The 13460-nt window shown below is 34.4% G+C and overlaps 3 protein-coding genes and 1 non-coding gene across 4 annotated transcripts; all 4 read left to right on the forward strand.

Annotated features, from left to right (window-relative positions):
* The first annotated feature begins 808 nt into the window (after positions 1–808).
* LOC18026434 (putative F-box protein At1g47390) lies at positions 809–1930 on the forward strand. Its single transcript, XM_006410767.1, has one exon. It carries the CDS (start codon positions 809–811, stop codon positions 1928–1930), a length of 1122 nt encoding a protein of 373 aa, XP_006410830.1.
* Positions 1931–4361: 2431 nt separating this feature from the next.
* LOC18026435 (pyruvate kinase 1, cytosolic) lies at positions 4362–8362 on the forward strand. The gene is made up of 16 exons (XM_006410768.2): positions 4362–4544; positions 4736–4832; positions 4959–5056; positions 5166–5321; positions 5419–5496; positions 5603–5734; positions 5853–5933; positions 6036–6107; positions 6214–6303; positions 6412–6556; positions 6680–6768; positions 6890–6985; positions 7097–7164; positions 7253–7352; positions 7726–7785; positions 7961–8362. The coding sequence occupies exons 1-16, from the start codon at positions 4476–4478 to the stop codon at positions 8111–8113; spliced, it is 1584 nt and encodes a 527-aa protein (XP_006410831.1). The 5' UTR covers positions 4362–4475; the 3' UTR covers positions 8114–8362.
* A 278-nt stretch (positions 8363–8640) lies between these two features.
* Positions 8641–8713, forward strand: TRNAR-UCU. The gene has a single exon. It is a non-coding gene; the product is annotated as a tRNA-Arg (tRNA).
* Positions 8714–11365: 2652 nt separating this feature from the next.
* On the forward strand, positions 11366–13214 carry LOC18026436 (homeobox-leucine zipper protein ATHB-22). The gene is made up of 4 exons (XM_006410769.2): positions 11366–11374; positions 11633–11744; positions 12671–13023; positions 13107–13214. The coding sequence occupies exons 1-4, from the start codon at positions 11366–11368 to the stop codon at positions 13212–13214; spliced, it is 582 nt and encodes a 193-aa protein (XP_006410832.2).
* Positions 13215–13460: the final 246 nt, after the last annotated feature.

Raw genomic sequence — 13460 nt, forward strand, 5'->3', positions numbered from 1 at the left:
GAAGTATGTATGAGTGGAAATTATTTAACAATTTCGTGTTATCTAACAATTTGCGCAGAATTTAATTTTTTAAATAACTAATTCATTATATTCGTCTTCTTATTTTCTTGATTTTATTAGACTTATTCTTCATCTTCATATTATCATAGTTTATTATTTTGATTTTCAATCTCTTTTTCATCTTCAACATTTTATCCTTGTATTTTTTTATAATTCATCTTCATCAACTTTGTATTTTTTTTTCTCTTTTTTTTTTCTTCATCATATTCTGATCTTTTTCTACTTCTATTTCTTCGTTTTTTCTGATTTTGTTTTGTCTCTTATTTTTAATTTTCTTGTGTATATATTTCATCTTATATTTCGTCTTCGTCTGCATACTTTTCTTTATTTTTTGATTTTTTCTTCTACCTTTTATTTTTCTATTCTTTATATCGTCTTTGATTTTCATTTTTATCATCATCGTTTTCTTTAACTACTTCTTCTTAGTATTTTTTTCTGTTTTTACTCGTCTTCTTCTTGATAAAAAATAATGATTATTAACAATATATAAATTAATGAAGTCATTAACTTTAGTATTAATGTTTTTCTTTTATTTTTTTTAAATAAAAAATAATATTATTTTAAAATGTGTGAATTAATTGAATCATTAATTTTTTTTTCATATGCTATGCTAATGTAAACACTTTAAATAGAGAAAACTCTCATATTATATAATAAATTCAATATATATATAATCGGCTGAAACCCTAATCGGGAAAACTTTATAATGAAAGACTTATAGTCAAACTGAAAGTAAAAGACCGCTTCCATGGCGAACAAGGAGAAGCTTCCATGGGATTTGATTGAAGAGATACTCACTCGTGTCCCTCCTAAATCTCTTGTACGGTTCAAAATCGTATCTAAACAGTGGAACGCTCTTTTCATCGACAAGAGGTTTATCAACAAACACAAGAAGATGTTTCGATTCATCTTAAGAACAAGATCCAAGATTTACTCGGTGAGCATCAATCCGAAGATAGAGGTGCGTGAGCTGACGTTAGATATTCCCGGTTTAGATACTCATCAGATACCTAAAAAACTGATCGATTGCAATGAGTTCTTGCTATGTCGCATGGATAAAGGAGCCGTAATTTGGAACCCGTGGCTAAGACAGACCACATGGATCAAGTCCGAGGTTAACCAACCTAATTTAGTGTTCAATGCCCTAGGTTATGATAATAATAATGGTTACAAGACCCTTGCGTCTTATCGGAAGGAATTAGATCCTGCTACTCTTACGTGCTGGAAAACTCATGATCTTTCCTCCGATGCATGGAGGGACCAAAAGGGTGTGCTGATATATGATGGTAGTAGAGAACGTATTACTTTTCATATCTCAAGTGGTGTGTCGTTGAATGGAACTTATTACCGGGCTGCTTCTTATGACAAAACCAAGTACTTGTTCTTTCTAGTTAACTTCGATTTTTCGTGGTATAATTTCAACAAATTTTGTGATCTACCATATAGGGGGAACCATGATCGCGATGCTCTTGTTCTTAATATTTTTAGGGGAGATCGCTTTTCATTGTTAAAGCAATCCCATCTAACAAAGAAGATTGAGATTTTGGTGACCAAGAACAAGATTGATAAATGGAGTGGTGGAGATGTTGAATGGATTAATTTCATGCAAGTGTCGCTTCCTAACTTGCCAGATCTAGTACAGATCGTATCCTACGACCAGCCAAGTTACTTCATTGATGGTAAAAACCTTGTCGTGTGTTCTTATGACGAAACTGGTCGGGTTTGGATCTATGTTTTGGGGGACAATAAGTTGATCAGTGGAACCAAAATAGATCTTGTGGTTGATCCTTGGCCTTTGCATTGTACCTATTCACCCAGTTTGCTCTCAGTTCCTCGAGGTAAAAGAGTAGAAGCAGAATCACAAGTTTAATTTCATTACGTTCGGCTTCTCTTGATTGAAGCTTAAATTGATTTGGCTTTTGGTGTTTTCTTATTCATTACCATATTCTTTTGTTGCAACTAGAGATTTTGCTATAAAAAAAAATGTTTGCTTAATTACTTTGGCATAATAAATTATTTTGGATGAATCCATCTACTTATGTGAACGGCTCAATCTACTGGCTAGATTCATCTAGTTATAAGATACTAGCATTGAATCTTCACACAGAAGAGTTCCATGACGTCAAAAGTCTTCCAATTCGAATCACCCATCAAGCCCAAATGATGAACCTTGACGACCGTCTAGCCTTATCAATGACATTAAAATATGAACAGAAACTAGAGGTTTGGTTTCTTGGATGCAAAAGAAGAAAGATGGAGCAAAACCTATTCAATAAATGTAGCCAATGTAGTTCCTAAGCCCCATCCATGGATGGTTTGGTGGTTCACGCCGGTGATGGTTTCTGAGGAAGGGGATGTTTTGATCTGTGACGACGACAAGAGTTTATTCAAACATCATCCACAGAACAATGTCACTCGTCGTCTAAACAATTACTACTATTATTGAGTCATTGACCCTAACTAAACTTGAAAGTTGAAACGCACATAGATTTATGCTAGATATGTGGGTGCTTTTATGTCCACTCATAACTGCATACAGTTTAGGTCCACGGAGAAAGAATTAGCCAATTAACTGGTTCCGATTAAAATTTGCAGTCAAACCAAGCCACGGGATTAGTGTTTCACAAGTAGTAGTATTAATTAATCAATTGGCATGGAACAAAAAAATGAGAACAGCCTTGTATAAACAGCTTTTTTTAACAAAATATAGAGATTTAAGTGTTTAACGCTTTACCCGTAAAAGCACATGAAAGATGATTGGCATATTGATTAAATTAAGGAATGGCATGATTAGCCAACAATTAGATAAATTACCATGGATTCCTTTTTGTTTCAATGGGTAGTGGTTGGCAAAGCATTTGTAAAGTAAATCTTGCCTAAGAATTTTATCAGTTGTCAAGATTTAACTCCATGGAGTAATATTTTGGGTTTCTGATGATTGAACAATAATTACATTTCATGGATAAAATAAAATTTTACAAAGTGAAAATCAATGGATCAAAATATGTACTCTAATGGTTTGCATGTTGTTGACAAAGAAAATTTATAAAATGAAAAAATCGTAAACTTTAAGCTTCGTTAAGCTTTATAAAAGCGACACACAATTTATTTAAAGCTTTTATAGTGAATCGAAAACATACATGTATAACCATGTTAAAAAAAATATCATTCTACAAAGCACCAGAATCATGTTTATTTTATTTGTTTGCAAATAGTGCATTTTAGATTTTGGAACTTTTTCACAAATTTAAATAGAGTTTTTCACAAATTTAAATTCTGTTATCGTATGAATCGCAATTAACTAAAATTTCCCTTTTGCAATTAGTGCATTTTAGATTTTGGAACTTTTTCCAACAAAATTTGAAACTTATCATATTTTTTTTTTCGGCTGAAACTTACCATACTTACCACCAGATGAAGTGGGTTAGTGGTTAAGTGCAGAGGTTGGTCCCATGTGCTCTAGTTCGATTTCCAGTGGAAGGGATGTTTTACGCCATGTCACCAGGTATTAGCAAAGGCTGGTTCCGGGCCGTGGGGGATTAAGGCCTAGACCCGAACCCCCTCCTAGTTTACAAAAAAAAAAAAAAAAAAAAAAACTTACCATACTTAATAAGTTTCACAAATGGACCAAATGGTTTCAGTTTGTTTCTCTCCTTTTGAAAAAAGTTTTCGTTACACTTTCTCTTCCACGCGCGATTCCGTAGCGCGTCAGGCTTATTTGCCCCTTCCCCACGAAATTAACTTGAGGAAGGGGTTCTAAAAGCCTCACGATCGCAACCCTTTATGCTTCACTTGTACGATCAGAAACTGTCACTTTTAGCTCAGTAACGATCCCTGTTCCGCGATGTAACACAATTTATTTTCAAGTCCCTTTAGTCTAAGCTTCTTGCTACCTTGTTCCCTGTTGATTTTTAAAGACGAATATTTTACACAAGTTATGGTAATTTTGTCTCTTCTATTGACTATACATAATACACGAATTTATGCTATTACTTTAAAAGTGGTTGAATTTGATTTACTACTTCTAATGTTCAACTATTATACAGTTAAGTCATATCATATAAAAATTCAGTGAAGTAGGACAAAAAAAAATCAAGATCATTTGGGGTTCACAGTTTGTGTAATAAAAATATTGGGGCATCGTTTTCATTAGATTGTCAACGTTTGGGGGGTAGGAAGCAAACAAAAAAAACACAGCGAAAGCAAAAGTCGATCGATGACTAGTTTTTTTAACATTTTCTTTCTATTTTGTGATATTTAAATTGCGTCGTATTTGGAGGCATATTCGACGGTCAAGCGCATCAAAAACCCAATTACGCACACTTTTCTCCGCCTCTTCGTCACTCCAAAATTCCTCTGCGTCTTTCTCCCGTCGCCGTCGATCGCCTGAGATCTCCGAACTCCGATCAGCAGCTATGCATTCCAGTCATCTCCTTCTCGAGGAACCGATCAGGATGACTTCAATCCTTGAGCCTTCCAAATCAGTGAGCTATCTGTTTCTCCCTCTCTATCTCTCTGTGTTTTGTGTGATGGTTTGACTTCTTCATACAGTTCTTCGTTTGATTCTCGGTTACGCAGTGGATCTGTTGCGATATTTCATTCATCGAAGCAGTAAATTTCTACCTGATTTATTTCGTTTTCGAGGTTTTTGATTCCGCTTGATGTTATATCGCAGAGCTTCTTCCCTGCTTTGACTAAGATTGTGGGGACTCTGGGTCCCAAATCTCGATCCGTTGAGGTTATAGCCGGTTGTTTAAAAGCTGGAATGTCCGGTAACTATCGATTACTTCCCTTTCGTGTATTTTTGTTTTGTTCTTTTTCTCCAGTTTCGCTATTTGAGACTTGATTTGCTTGGGGTTTTCTCTCGTTGATTATTTGTTGTGTCAATGTTTGTGCAGTGGCTCGATTCGATTTTTCTTGGTGTGATGCTGATTATCACCAGGAGACGCTGGAGAATCTGAAAATAGCTGTGAAGAGCACCAAGAAGCTTTGTGCTGTATGTTCTCTTCTCTGGTTTTACTCTGCTGGATCTTTGGATTCCGTAATGTGCTTACTTTGTAATGCTTAATCTCATGAATTTATAAGATGGTTTTTGGCTTCTCCAGGTTATGCTTGACACAGTGGGACCTGAGTTGCAAGTTATTAACAAGACTGAGAAAGCTATTTCTCTTAAAGCCGATGGCCTTGTAACTTTGACTCCGAGTCAGGATCAAGAAGCCTCCTCTGAAGTCCTTCCAATTAATTTCAATGGGCTTGCAAAGGTTCTATAAGACCCTCACCGTATTGCTTTTGGAGGAATTGAGATATGTAATTCGCTTTTTTGTCCATAGGCGTGTGAATATTGTTTTATTTCTTCAGGCTGTTAAGAAAGGAGACACTATCTTTGTTGGACAATACTTATTTACTGGTAGCGAAACAACTTCAGTTTGGCTTGAGGTATTAAAAAGCTTGCTTATGGAATCATATATTGTTCTCTGTAATTCGATCTTAAAATTATAGATGTTTGTTTTTGAGAAGATTAATCATTTGAACAAACTTTCAGGTTGATGAAGTTAAAGGAGATGATGTCATTTGTGTGTCAAGGAATGCTGCTACTCTGGCTGGTCCATTGTTCACGTTACATGCCTCTCAAGTTCAAATTGGTCTGCCAACCCTTACTGAGAAGGATAAAGAGGTTAGTGTTGCTTCTAATCTACATATCTCAGTTGACCACTTTGTCCTTTCTCTTGTAAAACTCTAGCATGTCTGTTCTAGTGCTGTAACTATTATTTTCTATATTGGTCCTCCTCAAGGTTATAAGCACGTGGGGCGTTCAGAATAAGATTGATTTCCTCTCGTTATCTTACTGCCGACATGCAGAAGATGTTCGCCAGGTCCATATTCTTTTTCCTGATGCTTCTTTTATACCTCCTTACCAGTGTGATTCCTTCGTTTACCCACTACTAATTCCGAGCTTCTGATACACTTTGACACAGGCCCGTGAGTTACTTAACAGTTTGGGTGACCTCTCTCAAACCCAAATATTCGCAAAGATTGAGAATGAAGAGGCATGTGGAATCCATTTTTTTTTGCGTTACATGTCTATCTTTGTAACTTTTCTTTCACTGGCAATGGAGGTGGCTAATGATATTTACCTATCTATATTTATTTCAGGGACTGACCCACTTCGATGAAATTCTACAAGAAGCTGATGGTATTATTCTTTCTCGTGGGAATTTGGGTATCGATCTACCTCCGGAAAAGGTAACTCAAAATAAAGCCTTACTCACTCTCTGACCAGATTGGTGGGTTTCTTATTAGTCATATGCCATTTTCTGGTGCGAAGTGCTAAGTTGACTTTGAAACGTGCAGGTGTTTTTGTTCCAAAAGGCTGCCCTTTACAAGTGTAACATGGCTGGAAAGCCAGCCGTTCTCACTCGTGTTGTAGACAGTATGACAGATAATCTGCGGCCAACTCGTGCTGAGGCAACTGATGTTGCTAATGCTGTTCTAGATGGTATGTTTAGTCTCTGAAATATGTATTTTTTTGCTGCTAATGTTTATAGGAAGAAATACATATTTTTGAATCATAGTTTTGGTCACAACTTGAAGTGGTTTTCTTCCCTTGCACTTTCTGCAGGTAGTGATGCAATTCTTCTTGGTGCTGAGACCCTCCGTGGATTATACCCTGTCGAAACAATATCAACTGTTGGTAGAATCTGTGCCGAGGTAAGCTTAACCTTATAGATCTCAAGTATCATTGTTTCCGTTGCCTTCTTATTATCTCAAGCATCTTAGCCACGGTTAGTCATCTGATTTCCTCTTTACGCATTTATGTACTTGTTAATAGGCTGAGAAGGTTTTTAACCAAGATTTGTTCTTCAAGAAGACTGTCAAGTATGTTGGAGAACCAATGAGTCACTTGGAATCTATTGCTTCTTCTGCTGTAAGTCTTTCTTCTGTGATACATACGTAACTTAAAGGAGTAGTTTGCCTTTCAAGTTTATCATTTAGTCTTCAGTTCTAAGTAAAAGGCTTAACTTCTGCTTGATATCAGGTACGGGCAGCCATCAAGGTTAAGGCATCCGTAATTATATGCTTCACTTCGTCGGGAAGAGCAGCCAGGTTCAACCCATTCCTTCCGGCTTAAACTGCTCCTTTATAAAAACTCTTTGTAAGCTATCTACTGAATTTTTCTTCCATGTTTGTGAAGGTTGATTGCCAAATACCGGCCAACGATGCCTGTCCTCTCTGTTGTCATTCCCCGGCTTACGACAAATCAGCTGAAGTGGAGCTTTAGCGGAGCCTTTGAGGTAAACTGATTCTGTCTGTGTTGACTTTAGAAAATTATTCCAAAAATGAAACTTGGATTTTGTTATGCCACTTGCTAATTTTCAAGATACATGGTGTACGGTTGATGCTTGCTTACTCCTGCATATTCTATCTATGTTCTCGTCTTCCTCAATGGTCAAGTTGGTTCAAAAGAATAGTAACTCTTAAATGTGCTATTAGTTCACAAGATTTAAGTTTGCAAGAAGTTGATATTATGAAATCTAAATCTGAGAAGTCCCACAAGAAAAACATAAACCTTTTTTTAACTTTGGCATATATGAGTTGCTGCCGATATGGAGTTCATCTGATCATTGTCCAAAGTTAACATTGTGTTTGTGAATCTCGTGTTCTTAGGCAAGGCAGTCGCTTATTGTCAGAGGTCTCTTCCCCATGCTCGCCGACCCTCGTCACCCTGTAAGTCTCTTTAACATGTCTATTGCATTTTCATCTTTCTATCTCGCATCCCACTAGATATATCAAAATTTGATTTCACCGGTTGCAAAAGAAGTTGATTCGAAGTTAGTGTATAGTCGTTGGCTTGGTTTGAAACCGTATTTGATCTGGTGTGTATTTTGAATCTGTTGTTTAGGCGGAATCAACAAGCGCAACAAATGAGTCGGTTCTGAAAGTGGCTCTAGACCATGGGAAGCAAGCCGGAGTGATCAAGTCACATGATAGAGTTGTGGTCTGCCAGAAAGTAGGCGACGCGGCCGTTGTCAAAATCATCGAGCTCGAGGATTAGAAGAACTGAAGAAGCCGACTCGAGGAGTCTCTTGTCTCGTCTTTTTTTTTTTTTTCTTTCAATTACTAATCGATTTCTCTCCTTGAGGAAAAAACTTGCGATTCTTGTTATGCTGGCTAGATCTGTTGACCAGATTTTGAGTGAAAATATATCTCCAGGACTTTAGCATTTGTATTTAGGAGATTGTTGTTCGGAGTTATGATATAAACCACTTCCCATTTTATGGTTAATATCTACATTCCCTTTTTTGCAGTTGATAGCTTACATTCTTTTCTCCCCCATCGAATCACATCTCCATAGTAATAATATCTCAGAACTCGCAATTATCCAACCTAAACTGCATCGACTACCTTCGTTTGAAACATCCGATTCAAAGATTAAATTTGTTTGTTTTTGGATTTTGGTTTATTAGAAGCAGTGTACAAACTGAAAAACGTCATTTGGGTTTTCACTTTTTGTTTTGTTTCCCGTTATGAAGATGAGATTTTTTACTATAATAATTGTTTCATGTATCAAAGAGGTCAAAAGCGCCCGTGGCCTAATGGATAAGGCGTTTGACTTCTAATCAAACGATTGTGGGTTCGAGTCCCACCGGGCGTGCTGATTGTATAAACAGAAACCTTCTTTTAATACCCCATGTGCATTTTGCTTACTCGAATTGATTACACATCGATTGATGTTATTTTGTAACGACCACAATAACTGACTATATATTTCCTTTTATTTGCTTACATAACATGATATTGAAAGGACACAATTTAGGAGATCCAAGGACCATTCGTTTCTTTGAAAAGGGAACTATTACTGTTTAGTGTTAAAACGTGTATTTAGTTACTTGAAAGTCCATTTCCTAGTAATTAACTGACTATTCATTATTTAGGAGATCCAAGGACCATTCGTTTCTTTGAAAAGGGAACTATTACTGTTTATTATTAAAACGTGTATTTAGGTAATAATAGCAAAAGCAAAGACAGGTTCTGTCTTCGCTAGTTTGAGACTTGGCAGAACTAAGTACTTGTCAAATTTGTCTGAAAAAAAACAAAACTTCTCGTAGATTTCAGCATGTTCTATAAGCAAGTACGTACGTATATTTCAAAGTCATTAACCGCTGGTAGGGTTTTAACTAACATGGAGCCTTTATCCGTGTAACTAACGAAAAACTCAAGCTCAAAAGAAAAATAAAATATAATGTACCCCTGCTTTATACGAAACTTTCACACTGACACACATACAATCCCTCTCTCGTTATATTTATTTTTATTTTGGTTTTAATGTTAATTCTTGAGCTTTATTTCTCTGTAGCTATATTATATGGTCCTCGTTTCTATTACCATTATGGTTTTTACCATTTACTCACTCAATTTGGTAATTTTTCTCTCTATATATTAATTGGATCCTGACGAATGACGTTGACAAGTACTCCGATCCCAACGGAATTGCAGTGTTGAATTTTAAATATATTTTTTTTATAATAATTCAACATATTTACTATATATCTCATCTCATATTCTACATTTATTTGTTTATAAGCATCGCTACACATCCAAATCCATATATGTTTTGCTCATTGTTGAATACTCATAGATCGAAATGATAATACTATGTTCACTAGTGCACTGTGCTAAAAAAATTCTGTCAGTATTAGCATTGGACCTTTCAGAGTTCTGATCTTTCTGTTTGAGTAGCAGTACTCCTGCGGATACACAGTGGGATATGTCAGATTTGTGGTTAATTAAGGTAAGAGAAAGTGATAGACATTTTTACAAAGTAGAATCTGGACCATTCTCTCTTACTTTTTTCCTCTATATATTACTGTTCTTTTTCTCAGTTCACTTACTGATTTAATTACACATTTTTATTACATATACTAATATCCACATTAATTACTCACGGGATATACTGATATGCATCGATCAGTTTCATGTGCTAAACTCAAACTAACAACTTCAACTGTGAAAAGAACCGGTTTAGTGAGAAAAACTAACAGCAAATTAGCGATGAACTAGACTAAGGGTGGCAGATCCGTCTGCGATCTTATTCTATCCAGTTCGCCAGTTTTTTTTGTGTGTGCTAATAATGTAAATATCATTGAAAATGAAATGTTTAGGGTTTAGTTTTACATATTGTCTATTCTATCTAATTAATTGGTCACATGCCAAAAATCATAAAAAACATGGAAGCAGAAACAATTGTAAATACAGAACTTTAAACTATGAAGCTCACACCATCAAATTGCATTGATCTACCAAGATAAAGCAAAAGACGGTGAAATTAACTACTTAAAAATTTGTGGAGTTGTTACATCCCCAAAACGGAAACTCTTTCTCTGGCAGCCCAAATACTCTCAACACTCTAAGAAGCTTTCAAACCCCGCGATCAAAGACCATACTCATCGTAAATGATTTTTGGTTTGTCCAACTAAAACAAGAACAAATACTAAATAGGACTACACTAGTTGCCAGTTCAACACTAGTTTGTTAGTATTTAATTCTTCACTATACTTTGTTTAATACTGAGATGCATTGTTTTGTCAAAAACATTTAGAGTTTGTTATTCAATCAAAAATTTTGATAAAATCTAAATCCAATTATAATATATTATTATTTAAATCATAATTCAGTCGTTATTCTAAAGTTTGGTTTGCGTTATTCAAATTTTAAACTTTCAAAATATTTTTATAATTTGAATCATTTGAAATGAACTTCAAATATATTTTTATGAGAAATAAAATCTATAACACAATATTTTTAATAATTTTAGTCAGTATAATCCAATAGTATATAACACCCCTTTAGCTTGATTTTTTTCCTCATACTTTTTGGTAGTGAGTGGAGACATGCATGCAGAGCAACACATTTTTTAGCATCTTTTGTGACAGAATCATGTGAAAATTTAACCACACATGGTGATGTTAGGAAAAAAAAAAATAGAATGGTCCGCAGATGGTAAAAGGTCATGCATAAATTCAAGAGGTGTTAATATGTGGATTAGGCGCGATTTTGGTTTCTTTTTCTTTCATATTTAAAAAATTTATGCATATTACTTTTACCGAACAATAGAAATTTATTCGAAAAATATACCAGTCACCAAAAATGCTAATAAAAAAATCAAAAATTTCATAATTGTTATACTTGCATCATAACTTTTATAATCACCTTCAATCAATTTTTGTATTTGCTTTGTACTATTTCCTTCTGCACCATTCATTATAATGCTATTTTTCGGATTATTTGGTTACCGGTTAAAGCCTAAATGGAGAAAGTGGGAAACCATTAAATACACATATTCATCTTTATCAACAGTGACTCAATTAATTACGCGAAGTTAAAAAACAGGAGACCTAGGCTTTTTCAAACATATTTACTTTTATCTATATATCATGCAAATGCATGTAGTAACATTTGCATAAATACTCACATATCATCTTACCTCCAAGTTTCGTATCAAATCCAAAATTGTTCATTTCTTTGTTTGGCTAAAAGGTAGTCTCTTGAAGCAGATTGTTGTATGCAAAAATAGACAAAAGAGGAAAAAGAAAAAGAGAAGATGGAATATTGGAGTAGCCCCTTCATCAATGGCGATTCTTCTTCCATCTTCAACTATCCTTTCCATAGCTTTGACCATTTTTCAGGTAAGTGTATATGCACATGTACTTGGAACTTGGTTAACGAAAATAATTTATACGCTTGATGCTTATTCATTAATTTATTGCTCACTAGTTATAACTATCTTAGCCATCTCGTATACTATAGTATGTTTTGAGATTAGGAATTTAAATATAGAACCTCTATAAATTAATACTCGATAAATTAATAATCATTATAAATTAATAAATTTTGCTGGTCCCAAGTCGGGCCAATGTAAAAATCCATCAAATTCGATAAGATAATAAGATAATAATTTTTTTTGAAACCCTTATGTAAATATATGGTCCCAACAAAAACATAAATTAATAATGATATAAATTTATGAATATATATATAAATTTAATATTCTAAAATATGACTAATGTGTCCGTTTTTAGTTAAAGTTGAAATCTCATTGGTTCTCATCTCTCTAATTATTATATGAGTAGCTCTTATTGCGGTTTTACTATATACATTCAAAAGTTATGATGATTTTTTGATGTGATAATTGATTTTCTTACATGTAAATGTTTTTAAATGTATTGTAGTGTTATCTTCAATTTTATTATCAATAATACTGATAGTAGCCATAGTTTTTTTTTATAAATTTTAAACTTATGAACATGTATATTTTTATATGGATAATCCAATATGGAGAAAACTATTTTATTGTGATAGTTATGATTTTTAATCATAATTTATATTATGATATTTGTTAAAATTTTAAAATATAACATTATTCTAAAATAATTTTTAAAAAATTATATGCAGATATCAATTTTTCTCTATAAATTAATAATTATTAATTTATAGATAAATTAATATCACGATAAATTAATAAAATATCATGATCCCAACATTATTAATTTATAGAGGTTTTACTGTACATATAATTTGAAGGAAACCAAGAAAAACAGATGTTTCTCTTCAGGTACAATGGTGGAGACACAAGGAGTTCCACTTCATGAACATCATGTCCCTCCAGAAATGGTGGGGAGTAGCTATGGAGAAGCAAGCAACAACATCAACGGATATGAAAAGAAGAAGAAGATGACGAGCGAGCAGCTAAAGTTACTAGAGAGAAGTTTCCAAGAGGAGATAAAGCTGGATCCGAACAGGAAGATGAAGCTGTCCAGAGAACTTGGGATTCAACCAAAACAGATCGCCGTGTGGTTCCAGAACAGGAAAGCCAGGTGGAAGAACAAACAACTCGAGCTTCTCTACGAATCACTAAGGCAAGAGTTTGATGTTGTCTCTAGAGAAAAGGAGTTGCTACAAGAAGAGGTATGTATCTGTCATTGATCAGAACAAAGTTAAATCACATTTCAAGTGACATTAACTTTAGCTATTTTCACTTGTTTAAACAGCTTATACAACTAAAATCGATGATAAGAGAGTATGATTCGAGCAAGAAGAAGCAAACTTGGGAAAAAGTCTGCAGCAAGGAAATATCAGTTCAATTCCAACTCCACTAGATTCAAACTGGTCCCAAAATGTAGCTATTGTCCAACAGAAAACATCAATGTCAGGTCCTGTTTCGTTTTTGTATCGGTTCAAGTGATTTCGGTCCTGTTTTGGTTTTTGGTATCAGCTCACATGATATTCATGAAAATGAGTTCTCTCGGTTCACACATAGGTTGCAACTGAAGAACACTATAAAGCAAATATTCTCAGCTTACATCTAAATGCTTAATCAACAGTTTCCACAGAGACAAGCTATC

Source organism: Eutrema salsugineum, unplaced genomic scaffold, assembly GCF_000478725.1.
Source record: "Eutrema salsugineum unplaced genomic scaffold, Eutsalg1_0 scaffold_10, whole genome shotgun sequence".
NCBI classification, from domain to species: domain Eukaryota; kingdom Viridiplantae; phylum Streptophyta; class Magnoliopsida; order Brassicales; family Brassicaceae; genus Eutrema; species Eutrema salsugineum.